Raw genomic sequence first — 18,108 nt, 5'->3', positions numbered from 1 at the left:
TAAGTATGTAATGGGTCTTGTGGCTAACCCCTCACCTCCAAGGAGTTCAGCCACCTTTCTCTTCCCTCCCTCCCATGGTGAAGGTTTCCCTGGGAGTGGAACAATTGGCAGATCTGGGCTCTGATAGGCTTGGGTGGCCCACTTCATTTCTCTGCCTGCTTCACCAGCTGCCCCACAAGGGCTCCCTCACACAAGGCAGCATCTCAGTGACCTGGTTTTTCTCAGCCTAGCCTACGATCAGAGGGAGGTTTGGAAAGTTCTTTCAAGGAATTTCTTGAGAACATCCCACTGTCTGTTCTCAAGCAGTGGGAACACGGTGTTCAGTTCCTTGACCTGCTCATATGACCGAGGCTTTCAATTCACTTAACCAACCCCAACCAATCCCAACATTGTGGCTTTATTTCATCTCTATCCTTTCCACCAATGAACGTACACGTGTGTGTTTACCGTCTCTTCCTTCTAGGATGATCTCACTATGTAAGCCAATACTTCTTTGTCCATTCTTCTATCCCCTGAAGCTAGACCTATTCTGGGAAGAAGGTAGCCTCTAAGTCCCAGGATGGTCTGGCATTATTTTAATTACATTTAATACCCTGTTGCATCGAAGCTTAATAATAACTCTGAAGGGACTTTTGGTGCCTTCGCAATTGTTAGAAGGAGGAGACAAGGAATTTGCTAACAAAGGATTGAGTCATACTTTTTTTTTTTTTTTTTTTTTTTGCCAGTCCTGGGCTTGAGCTCAGGGCCTGAGCACTGTCCTTGGACTTTCTCAAGGCTAGAGCTCTACCACTTGAGCCTCAGCACCACTTCTGGCTTTTTTCTATGTATGTGGTACCGAGGAATCGAACCCAGGTCTTCATGCATGCTAGGCAAGCACTTTAACCACTAGGCCAAACTCCCGGCCCCTCTTGGGACACTTTTTGCTCAAGGCTAGTACTCTGTCACTTGAGCCACAGCACCACTTCTGGCTTTTTCTGTGTATGTGGTACCAAGGAATTGAACCTAGGACTTCATGCGTGCTAGGCAAGCGTTCTACCACTAGGGGCCACACTCCCGGTTCCTGGGAGACTTTTATCTTCAATAAATAACCAAAAAGCTGGAAATAGAGCTGTGGCTCAAGTTCAAACTTGGTACTAGTGCATGTACACATACACATGCATGCACATGGGCATGTGCATGTACACACACACACACACACACACACACACACAGTAACCTTCATCTAGGAGTGGTAAGACATACCTGTGATCCAGAACTCAGGAGGCTCACACCAGAAAATATGTGTTTTTGTTTAGTCTCAACTACATAATGATAACTTTTCTCAAATAAATAAATACCAAAACAAAAAAGGAGAATAATCTTTATAATATTCTAAACGTATCTATAGATCCATTTGACTCTGTTTTTACAGTCCCTTGTACATGAGTGTGCTTTTGTTAGAGTAGTACACATCTGTAAGGTTGCTAATTGCACAGCTAATATTGTTTAAAGGCGGTGCAAGACATTAAAAAAGGATGGGCCAAACCCACACCAGTCCAGAGGGAAGAGTTAGAGGCTCTCCAGAAGGAAGACAATCAAACAAAGGTGAGTCAAAAATGGTACCAAGAGATCTTCCTTGGAAGGGAGTCCGAGAAACAATTAGAATTGAACTATTTCTATCGTTTATAAACTTACCCACTACCAGAAGTAAAGTTTGCTTTAGAAATGAGAATACCTCCATTGATTTTTGTTCTGAGTCTAGAATTAATAAAAGGTTATTATGTATATTGTGACTCCTTTGTCAAGTTAGTTAATATAGATCCTTCACATTATTTTTAATGAGTTCAGAGTATTCACTATTAAGGATGTTATCATTTAACTAGCCAATTTTCTATCACTGCAGGTCAGGTTGCTTCTAGCTTTTGCTGTTATAAATCATGTTGGCAGCGAAAGCCCAGGCCTGTTTCTAATTTCTACGTTCTGTATCACTGGCACCTGCTATAGGACTGGGCAGAGGTCCCAGAGCACTGCAGCCTCTGTCTCTAAGTGTTACATTAGGAGATGTTTCACAATGTCCATTGTCAAAGCTTCCAGAAGATGTGTACAAAGTCATACACCTCCTGCCTCCATGCAGCCACGGGGTTCTGGCAGACAAGACACCAAACAGCAGAAACAGCCTCTGTTTAATTTGGTTGTTCTTTTTCATATTTTAGACTTTATCAGTGTTTGCAGCGCAACATTGGTTTTGAATAAAATGTAGTAATAACTTAGAGGTTCATTCATACTTAGGATGATAAAGTAATTCTTTAAGGCTTAGGCCTTTGAGATTTTTATTGATAGTCTGCTGAGAGAGAAAGAGACAGACAGACAGACAGACAGACAGACAGAGACAGAGAATGAGAACAAGGCGATAAGGGAAAGCCACCTAGAGCTATGACTTGGTGTCTTCCCCTTATTGTATTGTGCCTCATATTTGTCCCTGAAATTTTGGGGTTCATTTTCTGTATGTTTGTAAATGTATGTATGTATGTATGTATGTATGTATATATGTATGTATGTAGACAGGCTTGTCCTCAGGGCCTCTTGATCAGCTTTTCTGCTCTTGGCTAGCACTCTACCACTTAAGCCACACTTCCAGTCCAGCATTTTGCTGGATTAATTGGTTAATTGGAGGTGGAGGTGTCACAGATCAGGCTGACGTAAAACCACAATTCCCTGAATATCAGCCTTCACTATAGCTAGGCACCTGCTTTGCTTATACATTTTGACAAAAACAGTTCCATTTTGATGGGTAGAGTAGGGTTGCCATGTTGGGTACCGTAACAAGTAGTGAGATCACATCACATCTATGTGTGTACATGATCTAACTTCTTAATTTAGTAAGTATATTGCTCTTGTTTCATTACAGTTTCCATTTCTGACCATTAACACCCTCAATTCTATAAAGCATCCTAAAACACAAACTCCTGTTTTTCCTACATAAATCTTAGTTCTTTTTTTTTAAATGATGATGCCAGTCTAAGAGTATACCTTCTACGACTGTTATAATATATTGAGACAGAAGCACATCTAGTCATTCATTTTATTCATTCATTCATTGAATATTTTGGTACTAAGCACTTTCAGGAGCAGAGGGACACAATAATAAAGGAGCAGGAATGGTTCCTGCACTGGCAGAATACACTGTGACAATCCCCCTCCCCAAACTTATTATCAGCACAAAAGGTCTTATCGTCTGCTGGCCAACGAGTACAGGTCCTTTGGTTGTGAGTGAATCTGTGTGTTCCATGAGAATGACACTGGCTTGTCATCTGAGTTTTTCAGCTGCATCCAGTGATCTTTTGTTTCTTCCTACCGCCCACGATGGTGCAGTTTTTGGAGCTGTCCCGGGATGTGCAGCATTACGGATGTATGCAGCTAGATCCTTGTACCTGTGATTCTCCAGAGCCTGGCTGTGGGGTTGTTCTTTCTGTCGGCAATAACTCCATTAGCTGCTGCTTAACCCTGCCGGACAACCAGACCCAGGAGGTCCTTTTCCAGATGTGTAGGGTGAGGTGCTGGCAGGTCACATTTCTGGTGAGTACTGACACCTTGTTTTGCCCATGTTGTTTTTGGATGACAAGAGTGGGCTAGGGAGAAAAGTTTCCTGTGTGCTGAGCACTGTGAGTGGAGAATGTTAAACATCCCAGGTGCTCAAGCCAGGGATTGTCCAATCAGGTGATTGTCTTTCCAGAGCGAGAGAGACCCTCATCTTCTCCCCTTCCACTTGCTGCCTTCCCTGTTGCTTGAAGTGGGGTTGGAGTGGTCCCCACCCATGGTGATCAGGGCTGCCACTGCCTGAATACTTAGTATTTGCTCTCCGTGCTCCCAGGACCTGCACACTGAAGCCTGACCCTACTGAAGGAGCCCTTGCCCGGGGCTCATATTGCCATTTTCTTTTTGGGCTGGTCCAAGGTTAGCACTCTACCACTTGAACTGCAGCTCTACTTCCAGGTTTTTTTGGTGTTAATTGGAGATGTGAGTCTTTGGGATGGCTTCAAATCACGATCCTCAGATCTCAACCTCCTGAGTAGCTAGGATTACAGGTGTGAGCCACCGCACCCAGCAACATGACCATCTTCTTACAAGACAACTAAGAGCTCTCACACCTGTTTGTGCTTTTTCCTCTTGGCAAATGAGACTTGAGATTGCCAAACTAGAAATGTGGAAATTGCCTTTGACTTTTCCTCTTCCTCCCCATACACATGTAACTTCTGAAAGTAGCCTAACCAATCTAACAATCTCTCAGAAATCTCCCTTTTATCGTCCTACTTGGTTCCATATTCCTGCATGGATGGATTGAATAGTTTCCTAATTCTCCTCCTCACCTCACTCTTTTTCCAATGGTCAAAGAAAATTCAGCATATAACTCTGTCTTCTTAAGCTTGTGGAAACCTGTTTTTTGTCCCCTATCTGACCTGTTTTAAGCAGTGGTCCGTATGTACTTTAGAGCTCTTTTTTGTTACATACATGGCAATTGTGGGGGGACTGGCTTTGTGTGTGTGTATGCATGTGTGTATACACTTGTATGCACATGCACTTGTCCTGGGGCTTGAACCAATCAGGGTCCAGGTATAGTCCTTGAACTTTTGTGCACAAGACTAATGCTCTACCACACTATATGTATGTATAAACTTGTATATATGTATGTGATATATATATATATATATATATGTGGTTTTTTTCTGGTCCTGAGGCTTGAATTCAGCTCTGAGCTTCTTTGTGCTCAAGGTTAGCACTCTACCACTTGAGCCACGGTAGTACTTCTAAAGAATCTATGTGATTTTTTTTTTTTTTTGCTGGTCTTGGGGTTGAACTCCACCTGGGTGTTATTCCTGAGCTTTTTTTTTTTTTTTACCAAGACTAGCACTCTACCACTTGGCTTTTTTCTGTGACTAATTGGAATTAAGAATCTCATGGATGTTCCTGCCTGGACTGGTTTTGATCCTCAGATCTCAGCCTCCAGAGTAGCTAAGTAAGTGATACAGGTATAAGCCACCAATGCCCCTGCTTTATCACTTGAGTCATCGCTCCACTTCTGGATTTTTTAGTGGCTAGTTGGAGATTAGAGTCTCATGGACTTCCCTGCCCAGACTGGCTTTGAACTGTGATCCTCAGACCTCAGCCTCTTGTAGATTACAGGTGTGCCTAGCCAAGACTGGATTATTTTTTTACAGCATAATTCTTTGGAAGGTTACTACATTGTTGGATGTGTCGGTTGTGGAAGCCTCCTAAGGTCTGTGGCAGTCACCTCCTGAAGAACATCTGATTGTTTTTCGTTCTCAGCTGTGAATGTGCCTGCTATAAATATTCATTGGGCTGGCTTTTGTCTGAATACAAGTCTTCCTTGCAGTAAATGCCCAGGAGTGCAATTGCTGGATCATAAGCTAATTGCAGTTTAGGTTTTTAAGTAATTGCTAAATTTAGCTGGCCACTGGTGGCTTATGCCTGTAATCTTTGTTGGGGCTAAGTCCCAGCAGAAAAGCCTACAAGACTCTACTCCAATTAACCAGAAAAATGCTAGACTGGTGGCCTGATTTAATAGGTGAGCAGAGGGTCTGAGTTCAAGCCCTGCTACTGGCACAGAAAAGAAAAGGAGGAAAGAGAAAAGGAAGAAAGGAAAGAGAGAAAAAGAAAACAGGAAGAAAAGAAGGAAGAGAGAGAGGGATGGAGTGAGAGAAGGAAAGAGAGAAAGAGAGAGAGAGGGAGAAGGAGAGAGAGAGGGGGGAGGGGGGTTATTAAACTTGAGCAACTTGAGTTTTTAACCATTTAATTTTGAGAATTCCATATGTATTCCAGATGCATGTCTTCTGTTGGCCAGTGGGTTTACAAATATTTTCTCTCTTCCCCACCCCCTTCTTTCTCTCTCTTCGCTTCTTCTCTCTCCTAATCCCCTTCATCCTCCCTCCTTCCCTCCCTCTCTCCCTCTCTTCCTTTCTCCCTCCTTCCCTCCCTCCTTCCCTTTCTGTTTCTCTAGTTTTCCACAGGGGCTTACTTTTGCAGGGTGATAGATTTTAATTTTAATGAAGCCTAATTTATCAGTTTCTTTCTTTTGTACTTTGTACATTAGATGTGATGTCCAAGAACAGTTTGTAAAACCCTAGAGCAGAACATTTTTCTACTGTTTTATTTTATCCCTAAAAGCTATAACCAGTTTTGAGTGAACTTTTGTTTAGGGTACAACCTGAAGGCCAGGTTCCCTCCATTGCCTCTGGGAGTTCAGCACGGCTGTGCTCCTCCTTCCACGTGCGGCCCCCACCTCCCCAGCTCCCCCTGCTTAGCCCAAGATTGGAGCAGAGCTCTCTGTTGTCTTCCCACAAATTCTAGTCTCTATCTCTTCAGATGTTTGTTTCTTTTTCCTCAGTTTCACAGGGTGCCTGAGCCTGTTTCGGTTCTTTCTCCTTGGTGTCACTTCCCGAAACGCTCATCCTCATGGGCTAAGTGGGGTCACGGTAGCTTATACCCCATCTGTTTTCCTTCTCTCTGATAATTGTTGATCTTCTCTTAGCTATTGCCCAGTTTATTTATTTATCTTTAATTTTATTGTAAGGGTGATATATAGAGGGGTTACAGTTACATACTAAGATAGTAGAGTATGTTTCTTATTGGACATTGCATGCTTCATGCTTTTGTCCCACTTCCCCTCTTCCTACCCCCTAGTTTATTTTTATGCCCATGCTCTTAGACTAAGATTTCTAGGATATAACTCTGTTTATTATCTAGTTTTTAAAACATTCTCTTTGTCAATGTCCATGGACTTCAGGATATGATCTGGAATCTTGAACTTAGCTTATGACCCCTATAAGAGATGGGACCCTTTGGTGGCAAACAATGGAAAAGAATACATACGATTAGTGACAAAAGAACTGATGGGAAGGACAAGGAATATCTGATATCCAAGTAAGCAAGTCAGGAACCAGCAGCTGAAGGTTTCAAGAGTACAGGACTGGGAGGCCTTGCGCTGGATCTCTCAACTCTGGTGTCAGATATGAAGCACAGAGTGTATTCGTCTAGTTGGCCTAAGCTTGGGTCACATGCCCCACCCTCTGACTTCTATTCCCTGCAAGTCCTGCATGGTAATCTACTGAGGAAGAGAGATGGCTTCCCAGGGGAATGTGAGATCCATTACTAGCAGTGAGATCTGGAGATATCCTATAGAGCAAATGCCACAGGTGATTCTTAGCTCTCTTTAGGACTGGTCCCACCCTGCCTGTCTATACCTTCTCTTTCAGCCCCTCATGGTTTGTGGTGAGTGCTGGGGCCATACTCCATCCTTTACCGTGTTTCTGGCAGGCCTCCACATGCCTCAGTGTATTTGTACTTGCTGCTTTTCCAGTTAGGAGTCATCTTGCTCCTTTCCCTCTACAAGCAGAACCACTGTAGCAGTTGTGGACAGCTTCTACTTCTGTGCAGTTGTCTCTCCTCTGGGAAGTCTTCCTTTCTGCTTCTCACTTGGGCTTCCCACTGCCCATTCTAATTCCTCCCTTACACCCGGGCCTGCTCCTCTGAGAACACTCCATCACATGCAGTGATTTACCTTCATGGCTTCGCAGCATACCTCCTTGGAACAGAGAGTCTTGCTCATTTTGACATTATGCCCAGCATACTAACAGGCATTTCAATTTCCAATGATACCTTTTCCTCTGTAGGGCACTCTGCTGGATATGGATGAACCCCAGAGAACTCTCAACCAGAACTTAGAGCTCAGATTTCAATACAGTGAGGATAGTCACTGGCAGTGGTTTGTTATTTACACCAAGCAGGTAAGTTCTCAGAGCAGAGCATGAGACTCTGTGTGTTTCAGAAGCAGTGGTTTGTGCCTGTAAATCCAGCTACACAAGAGGCAGAAATAGGGAGAGCATAGTTCAAAGCCATTTAGGCCCAAAATTAGTGAGGTCTGAATGGGGTGTGGAGAGATGGGGAGAATGATGAAAGAAGTGATACTAATCGAGTTACATTGCACTAGAAACTGACATGATGAATTAACCCCCCTTAGATAACTACTTAAAGATAAGGAAGAAAAGGGGAGAAATAGAGGAGAAACAAGAAAAGAAGGAAGGAGGGTAGGAAGAGAGGAGAGAGAGAAGAAAGAGAGAAAGAAAGAAAAAGGAAGGAAGGAGGGAGGGAAAGAGCAAGGAAAGGAAGAAAAGAAGGAAAGGAAGGAAGAAAGAGAAAAAGAAGAAGAAGGAAAGAAGAAAGAGAAAATAAAAGAAAGACCAGTGAGATCTTATCTCAAAGAACTAGCCAGTTGTGGTAGTAGATATCTATAATCTCAGCTACTCAGTAAGCAGAGATAGGAGGATCAAAGTGCAATGTTGGTCCAGGCAAAAGGCATAAAATACTTTTTAAAAAATAAAGCAAAAAGGGCTGGAAGTATGGCTCAATTGTCAGAGCATCTCCCTGGCATGTATGAGGTACTGAGTTCAAACCCCACATCAGAAGTAACTTGGGAAGATAAGGGGAGAGACTTTAGCGGTGAAACCAATCGCTTTCTCCCGCTCATCTCATCCAAATGCAGAATATGGTCCAGGTTTATTAGGTCTTTTATTTTAAACAGTAGCAAATGAATCTAAACACTACCGAGAAGGGCAATAAATGTTCTTTTAAAGGCTTTCTAATAAGACCTTCTCTTCCTTTGGAGTGTGAGTTCTTTTGATATGTACCCAAGGGCTGATTTTATAAAAGGTAGAAATGTGACTTGTGTGTTTTGCAAAGCAAAAGAGAGCCAGAGGGACCAAATCTTTTCTCAGCTCTTTAAACAAAAGCTCAATTCTTTATATTTAACAATCCCAACCTGGTTAATAGCAGTGTTAGCCTCCGTGTTTTCTTACATGGCATGGGAAGATGGTACATCAGCACAGGGCTCTGCAGCCTTGCTGCTTCCTGCTCTGGTTTGTGTGTACGTGTAGCTTGCACAGCCTTGCCAACTGACAGGGCTACTTCTTAGCAATGCCAAGATCTTACATGTCAGCTGTATTGCTCTTACTAGTGACACAGCTTTATCTGACTGCCATCCTTTCCCCTTAAATATTTATTTTATGCCTGTGACACTGTACACCCCTGAAAATGGTAAGGTGTTTCATTGTGTCTACTGGCATTCTAATTCTTCCATCTATGGGGCTACTACTCCCTAGGGAGATACAAGGGTATCTCCCTTGTCCCCAGCATCCTTTTCAGAAGAGTGATCATCCCCCAACTCAAGCTTATACTAAGGGCCTTTGAGTTTCAGTTGTATCGAATCTTAGTGGGTTTAAATGAGGAAACGGGGACTGGAGGCATGGATCAAGTGCTGGAGCATCTGCTTAGCCGAGTTTGTGTCCCGTGTTCAGACCACAGTACTTCCAAAAGAAGGGAGAGACATCAAACAGAATGAAAAAGAATTGCTGGGAAAGAAGGAAATGGAAAAATCCTAGGGAATCTTAAATTTTGCACATGGGGTACAGATCCTGAGACAGCGAGCTCCCCACTTCTGTGTAACAAGATGTAAGGGCTTGTGAGCTCTGGGCACTAACAAGACCAACTGAGCTGCCTTTGATGCTGGCATGTGAGGGATTAAGATATTGGTAAAAGAGGGAAGAGAACAAATACAAGTTTTTTTTTAAAATTTCAGTAAAAATGATAAGGTAATGATATATTCTTTTTTCTTTTTCGCCAGTCGAGGCGATTAAACTCAGGACCTGGGCACTATCCTTGGGTTTTTTCTAGGCCATCTCTTTACCACTTGAGCCACATACCACTTCTGGCCTTTTCTATGTATGTAGAACCAAGGAATCAAACTGAGGGCTTCCTGCATGCTTGACAAGCACTCTACCACTAGGCTATGTTCCTGGCTCACAATACATTCTTTAAAGCAAAACAGGTTGCTTGTCCTTGAGCTTTTATTATTTTGTTAAAAGATAATGCTCTACCACTGGAGTCACATCTCCACTTCTGGTTTTTTGGTGGTTGATTGGAGATAAGAGTCTCATGTACTTTCCTGCCCAGGCTGGCTTTGAACTACAATCCTCAGAGGTCAGCTTCCTGAGTAGCTAGGATTACAGGTGAGAGCCACTGGTGCCCGGCCATTCTCTGAAGTTTTATGAGAAAGAAGATTAGTGAGATTCAAGGCATTTTTCATCTGTCTTTAGATTTTATTGTAAACATATTCATGTAATTGAGAGAATTTATGTTTAGCTACTAATTACATTGTATGCTAATTTCTGGAAGTTAAAGAAGAAATGTGAACCCTTGAAAGGATGTTATTAGATTTTAAGCAGAGTGCTAGTTCTACTTGGTGGTATAAGAGGGAAGCTAGGAATGGCGATTGCTTGAACAGAGAGCATTATTTCTGGATTTCTTAGGCTTTTCTGCTAAGTAGCTGCTTGAAAAAGATGATCTCAGAGAAGATGGTAAAGCTGGCTGCTGAAAATCCAGAAATGGTAAGTGTCCTCATTTGCATTCATTTGCCTTTCCAAATTCCTATTTTCAGCCAATACCAACACACCAAGCTGCCCCTGAAGTCCCCGGCCAGCGGGTCTGGTCCTCAGGGAGGACTCCTCTTGTGCCTAGTGATCAGAATGGTATGTGTGTATGGCTGGGGGCGGGGGTGGGGGGAAGAGGGACTTCTGTCTTTAGAATGGAAGTTTTCCCAAGGAGTACTTACCTTTGGACTACTGAGAACTCTATAACTGTCTCCTGCCTGTAGAATTCTACAATGCTCTTTACTTTTGCTTTTTCTGATACTGGGGCTTGAATTCAGTGTTTTGCGCTCTCACATGACTTTTTCACTCAAGGCTAGTGCTCCACCACTTGAGCCATAGCTTCAGGTTCAGCTTTTTGCTGACTAAAGGTAAGACTCTTTTGAACTTGTCTGCCTCAGCTAGCTCAGAACCTCGATCTTCAAATCTCATCCTTCTGAGCAGCTCAGATTATAGGTTGAATACTATCACTCTTTCTCATCCCCTAAACGGAGGCTTCTGATTGGTTAGAAAGTGTACCTGATCCAAATCTTGAGGGGATCTTTAATATAGTGGGGATGATTTCAAATCAGCTCCAGTGTTGATTCTAGAAAGAATTCATAGCCTCTTGATCTTTGTGGTGTTCCAAAAGGAAACCATAAAGTAAAAGAAACTGTTAAGCTATTACTTGTTTTCTCAATGTGCAATTCTATTCTTCTACTATACATTTATTTATCAAGGCTGTAAATGGCACACTGAAAGGACTGGTGGTCGAACCCTAAATCAGAACTTACTGAGACTTTCACCCATTCTCATGCCTGCTTCTCCTCAGAGCCTACACATGTCACACATATAACAGTGACATAACTTTGAGTGACATTTGTAAGCTTAATTCTTTTACAGATTATTATACCAATTTTTAAATCTATAGCAGAAGATATTTGGAAATGTTCTGTAACCTTTTCATTTAAATGTAGTGCTTCGGGCTGGGATGTAGCTCAGTAGCAAAGCGCTTGCCTAGCAAGTGCAATGTCCTGGGTTCGATCCCCAGTGCCAAAAATGAAAAGACAAAAAAAATATACAGTTAAATGTAGAGCTTCATAAAAGGATGGGTTAACATTCAGCTTTATTTGACTTTTACATCTTTTTTTTCCTAAGAAAGTAATTGTGTTCTATACTTAACCTCTCTTCCTTCTGAAATCAAAAGTATCTTTACAGAGAAAATAAATTCACTCCTCTTTTGATTGAACAATTGAAAATGGACTGCAGAATACTCAGTGAAGGAGACTCTTTCTACACAAGTAATAAAATACAACCTCTTAAGCAGGATGGACCCCATTTAGGCTTTGATGGTGATCATGTATATAAAAAAGGAGAAAGAGAAAAGTAATTAGTTGAAGTAGCCTCCTTAAAAGGGAGAAGAGCCCTCAACTGTGAATGAATCAAATGTAAGCTATTCAATGCAGGAAATGCTTGTACAGTGAATAGCTAAAGAGTTCACTCAACAAAATAGAGGAGGCAATAATCCAGTTAAAGTTCTCAAGAAAAACAGCAGGAACTGAAATCAACCCTTTATGGCTGTGACCTATGACAAAACCAAATGTTTCCATCAACACTCTTAGGTTGCTTTATCCTAATAAACCTTTTATTTCCACAAATGATTTCTTATTTTTGTTCTTAGAACATAAAGTTAAGATCTTTTTCTCTTGAAAAAACTAGGTTTGTAAGAGCATACATATTGTAAGACTAGTTTGCATTTCAGGCTAGGACTTTGTCTACAGAGTCCTGAGGAAAGTGGAGAGACAGGTGGATCGCTGAGTTTTGGGCTTCCTCACATTGGGCAATGGACTAGAGTCGCTCTGTGGCTTCAGATAGCCATATATAAATGTAAGATGAATGCATTCTATTAGTTTCTTGGCAAAGTCACCAAGTGTGGACTGACGTGTCATTTAGAGAGGCTCTGTATAGACCAAGACACAGAGGTCTGTATTTCACAAGGTAGTCTGTGATTCTAAGCTTTTCACAACCTTGAAGAATCTGGGGCAAGGAAGACAGTGTGAGGAAACTGTAACCAAACAGCCTCATAAATAAAGCTGATGATGCCTGGAAACAGATTAAATAGTACTGGCTTTTCTTATGAAGATGGAGTGAGAGGAAGAAGAAATTTACTGCTCATTTGAAGTTAATTGGCCCAGTTAGCTCTGGGCATGGGTAGGACTTGTTTTTGAAACCACCATTAAAATTTGAGCTGAACAAACTCAGTAAAGAATGATGTGAAAACACCATCACCACCACCAACACAAATGTCATGTTAAATTCTTTTTTGTTGTTTGTGTGTGTACATGAGTGCATGCTGGTTTTAGGGATTGAACTCAGGGTCTGAACACTGTCCCTTAGCTTTTTTTGCTTAAGGCCAGTATTCTACCACTTGAGTCACAGGTTTATTTCTGGCTTTTTGCTAATTAATTGGAGATAAGCATCATGGGGACTTAACTGACAGTCTGGCTTCAAACTGTGATCCTTAGATTTTAGCCCCCTAAGGAACTAGGATTACAGGCATGGGCCACCAGCGGACAACTCATGTTAAATTCTTAAAAGCCTGGGAGTCGGGGGGTGGAGGGTAACATTTGTCTTCACCCCCACACACGCCCCTCTACCCTGTCCCTACACACACAGATCCTACAGAATTCCTCTATTCTTCCCTCATGTAGTCCCTGGGGCCCAACATCTTTTCATTCATGTGCTTTAATCCTACCCTTCCCTCTATCAGACCCTAGTCAATTAGGTCTTTTAAACAAAATTCTCTTTAGAGGGCCAGACATGATGGTATATACCTATAATTCCAGCACTTGGGAAGTTGAAACAAGAAGTTCTTGAGTTCAAGGTCAGGCTGGGCTATATTGTGAAATTCTGTGTCAAAAAGCTAAGGGCTGTAGCTGGGTGGAAGCATTTCTAGTTTTCATAAGGCCTTGAGTTCAATTCTCAATACTGCCTCCTCCTCCCTCTGTAAAATACCGCCCCCCCCACCCCGACCTTATCCTCAGTTCCTTCAGGGAATGTGCCATCTGCCTTCTGTCAGGCCCCCTGATGGGTATCTTAAGCACAGTCAAGTGTCTTGAACTTCAATTTGAGTCTTCATTTGATTAATGGAGCCTTTGATTACACAGGCCCCATTTGGCTTTGAGTCAGTATATGGATTGGAGCTTTTCGGATTATCTCAGGATTTAGAAGTGCATTTCATTTTGTGTAAAGTCTTTTAAAAGCTGTGGTAAATTGCAAAATCCATAGGCAGCCAGGGATGTAAAACATGAAGCTCTATTTTACCTTTTGGGGGATACAATGTTTCTAACACCAAGACCATGGCACAGGAAGTAGTGAGGTGCCTCCATGACACCAAGTGTGCCTGCTGGCTGACAGCTGGGGGAATCATTAAGAGGGTGTGTGTGTGTGTGTGTGTGTCTGTACAGCAGGGCAGATATATTCATTAAATAGATTATTTGTGTGTTTGCATATCTGGGCTGTGTGAACTGACATGTTACTAATCTATTTAGCAGATTGAAGTTCCTGAACAAGACAAAAGTAAAAGACAACATGTTCAACAAAGCCAGGTCTGTGACTACAATTACGTGCTTTCTATATTCTAATTTTGATGTTTGTCTTTTCCCCCTTTAACTGAAACCAATCCACTATCAAAGGAAGCTAGAATTTTGCTTCCCAGAAGTACCTCTGACAGACTACACTAAAAGGGGGCCTCACAGAAGTACAGTATTTTTCCTGTAGAACCCAGCGTAGGAAAAGACATTTTCATAGCAAATTTTTTCCAAGAGGGATACAAATTCATTAGTGATTTTCCTCTACACCTCATGCTTTTTTGGGGGGGAAGGAGGAGCAGCAGTACTGGGGTTTGACATCAAGGCTTCATGCTTGCTCTAGCCAGCCACTCTGTTGCTTGAGCCATGCCTCTAGACCATTTTGGATCTTGTTGAGATAAGGTTTCAGTTATTACCTGGCTTCATTTGAGCCTTGATTCTTGTCCTTCCACACTTGCAGGGATATAGGTGTGTGCCAACTTCTGAGCTATTGGACTGGCCTCAAACTGTATCCTCCTGAACTGTATCCTGAATAGTTAGGGTTACAGTCGTGAGCCACTGAGCCCAGCACCCCATGCACCTGCTTTGTGTGTGTGTGGGGGGGGGTGTCATGGGGCTTGGACTCTGGGCCTGAGCACTGTCCCTGAGCTCTTCAGCTCAAGGCTACCGCCCTACCCTTGAGCCATAGCCCCATTTCCTGTTTTCTAGTGGTTAATTGGAGATAAGTGTCTCATGTTCTTTAGTGCCCAGGTTGGCTTTGAATCTCAATCCTCAGATTTCAGCCTCCTGAGTAGCTAGGATTACAGACACGAGCCACCCTACCTAGCTTGCACCTGACTTTTAAAAAATATCTTCTCTAGTATATAAATTTTAGTATATGTTACATGTTTTAGGCTATATGTAATGTGGGCCCTAGGACTCACACAAGGGGGCAGGGAGGAACAAGACAAGCATAGTATTATCTGGATGACAACCCTGAGCCCAGGGCCATTCAGGAGATGGCAACCTTCACATGCCAGCGGGGCCACTTTTTTAACCCTTAACAGGTAGGTACCTATTCCTAAATACATTTCTATAGGACAAAGCCGTTTTTTAAACCATTGCTTAAATAGTTAAAAATTTTTTCCTTGGTGGTGTGTGTGTGTGTGTGTGTGTGTGTGTGTGTGTGTGTGTGTGTGTGTGTGTGTGTGTGTGTGTGTGTGTTGTGTGTGTGTATGCCAATACTGAGGGTTTTAACTCGGGGCCTGTATTCTGTCCCTGAATGTTTTATGGTCGAAGCTAGTACTCTACTATTTGAGCCACAGCTTGTACTTTGGCTCTTTGGTGGTTAATTGGAAATATGAGTCTCATGTACTTTTCTAACTGGGTTGGCTTGGAACTGTGATCCTCACACCTCAGCTTCCTGAGTAGCTAGGATTATTGGCCTGGGTCTGCCTGGGCCATGCCCAGCTCTGTTATCTTTTTAACCATGTTTTAATTTTCTTGAAGTTTTTGTTGTTATTATGCAATGTTTTTCCCTTCACTTACATTTCACCTCTCTGTTTACTTCCCAGCAGAAAGACTATTCTAGTTTTCCATCAAGAAAAAGTAAGATTAAGAAAGCTGATGGCGACTGTACTTTTGGGACCGTAAAAGAAGAAGATCTTTGAATAAAAGATTCACCTTAAAAAAATCTTGTGTTGGGGCTGGAAGTTTGGCCTAGTGGTAGAGTGCTTGCCTAGCATGCACAGAGACCCAGGTTCAATTCCTCAGTACCCCGTACATAAAAAAAAGCCATAAGTGGTGCTGTGGCTCAATTGGTAGAGTGTTAGCCTTGAGAAAACCCAAGGACAATGCTCAGGCCCTCAGCCCAAGCCCAGGACTGGCAAAAAAAAAAAAAAAAAAGGCTTGCTATCTCATGATGGCACACAAGCTTGAGTGTTGGAGCTGGGGTTTCTACCATCAAGAAATTCTTGACTTTTTCACTCCACACTAGTTTATATTTAACAACGCTACTGTAGCACTCTATGTAAATCTCAAGATTAAAAAGATAAGGGAACTAAAGACATACTGTGTTTTTAATGGCTCATCACTGATAGGTGCAAATTGGAATCAATGAATACTAAAACTCATTTATTTATTTTTTCCTAAAATAGATGGTTATTTAGCATCATAAAGTCTTTGGCATGTTCTGGTAGTTCTGGTGGCATGTGCTTGTAATTCCAGCTTCTTGAGAAGTTGAGGCTAGGAAGATCAAGTTGGGCATGGTGATACATGTCTGTGATTCCAGCTATGCAGAAGAATGTAGTTTGGAAGATTACTACTCCAGGCAAAAATTTAAGAACCTATCTGAAAAAAATAACTAAAAGATGACCTGAGCACATGCTTTCAGGCATAAAGCTCAGAGATCAAACACCAGTGTCTCAGGGTGCTGGAAGCTCATGTCTGAAATCCTAGCTACTCAGAGGGCTGAGATCGGAAGGTCATGGTTCAAAGACAACCCCGGTCGGAAAAGTCCTGTGCAACTCTTATCTCTAGTTTACCACTAGAAATCTGATAGTAGAGCTGTGGCTCCAAATGGTAGAAGAATGCTAGCCTTGAATGCTAGCTCAGGGGCACTATCCAGGCCCTGAGTTCAAGCCCCATGACTGGTAAAACAAAAAACACACCAGTATCACCAGAATACCGATATTGAGTTCTGTTCAATAATCATCATACTATTTTGAATATTTTTGTCTTTGAAATAAAGTCTCAAATGCTTTCTTAAATTGCTCAGATTTTAAATTATATTCATTTTCTCACAAGATCTTTCTTTTTCCAGTTTCAGTTAACTCCTAGTAATTTATGTAACTGTATAGAATTAAGGCCACAGTAAAGAAGAGAGACAGAATCTGTGCAGTGTCATTAGACAAAATTGTGGTTACATTCTATTCTGGATTGTATAACTAATGACATAATATGAAATACATTCTATTGAAAATAGAATTGACTAATGAAAATTCTATGATCATTTTTGAAATGTAGAATCTTATTAACTACCCTATAATATTTAGAATTCAATGCCTTTAGCCCTAATTTGCAGTACCACCAGGTTTTCTATTTCTGTCATAGGCTGAGGTTGGACAGTCTTGCAGTGGAAGTCCAGACAGACCACAGAAAGTTCCAGACAGTCTCAGGTAGGCTCAGTGAAGGTGCTAATGGATCATAATCAACCTTTGAATTAAAATGGAAGCTTATCTACTGTGTTGCCAACTTAAAAATATTCAGAGTCTATCTCTTTTTAGTAGAAAACACCTGTACAGTAGGAGGGGCTCTTGTAGAGACTAGAAATTCAAGGCAATTTTTTATTGGGCTAAGAAGAGGATTATAATAGGACAAACCATATGCAGTGGCTGCCTTTGTAGGTTAAAAAAGTTTTGTCTATTTCTTGTGATTCAGTTTGCTGTAGAGAGTGAGGAACCCAGACCATGTGCTGTCATATCAGAAGTATAGAGTGGACCTGTGTGTTAAAGTTAGAAGCCATGAGGAAAACGCAGTAGAAGGAGAGACTTTAAGTAAGAACATTATATATATATATATATATATATATATATATATATATATATATATATATAATGCAGTGGCCCCTTTGGCGATTTCTAGGCCTACTTTTATCTAGGAAGAGTTTGGAAGTTTGAATTACATTGGATTTGTACTTGGTTGTTGGCTAACAACTCAGAACTCCAACTTCCAGAAGGCCATCCATCCCAGAGGGATGGCAAGTGAGGGCCCGTCATCTTGGATGTGACATCCTCACACCCTCCCACCACCTTGCCACCTCAACACTGGGGAAGCCAGGAGCAGCTCGGAGCCTCTGTAAGGTGGGCCACTGTCACTAACCCCAAGTAACTCTTCAAGGAGGGTGGGGTGGCCTTGCAAGTGTGGTACATATACCATGCTTAGCTCCAATGTTGTTAGACTTACCATGGTTGTATTTTCTCTGAGCATGTGTAGACATTGTAATTTAGGGAATAGCAATGAGAAAAGTAACAATTATCTGCACAGCATTTACATTGTGTTGGGTGTTAAAAGGATGTCGAAATGAT

General features: G+C 41.9%; 1 protein-coding gene across 1 annotated transcript in view; it reads left to right on the top strand.

Moving 5' to 3' along the window:
• The window catches only part of Snx31 (sorting nexin 31), a 41,737-nt gene extending 25,343 nt beyond the window's left edge, over nt 1-16,394 (top strand). Inside the window, 6 exon segments of the mRNA XM_090339148.1 lie at nt 1,492-1,584; nt 3,352-3,555; nt 7,668-7,781; nt 10,359-10,436; nt 14,006-14,062; nt 15,598-16,394. Coding sequence (XP_090195274.1) covers nt 1,492-1,584; nt 3,352-3,555; nt 7,668-7,781; nt 10,359-10,436; nt 14,006-14,062; nt 15,598-15,693 — 642 coding nt within the window. The 3' untranslated portion in view covers nt 15,694-16,394.
• Nucleotides 16,395-18,108: the final 1,714 nt, after the last annotated feature.

The sequence above is a fragment of the Megascapheus bottae genome, chromosome 9 (genome assembly GCF_031878675.1).
Source record: "Megascapheus bottae isolate mThoBot1 chromosome 9, mThoBot2.hap1, whole genome shotgun sequence".
Lineage (NCBI taxonomy): Eukaryota > Metazoa > Chordata > Mammalia > Rodentia > Geomyidae > Megascapheus > Megascapheus bottae.
Note: the sequence above shows the minus strand (reverse complement) of the source record. Positions and strands in the feature narration are given on the sequence as shown.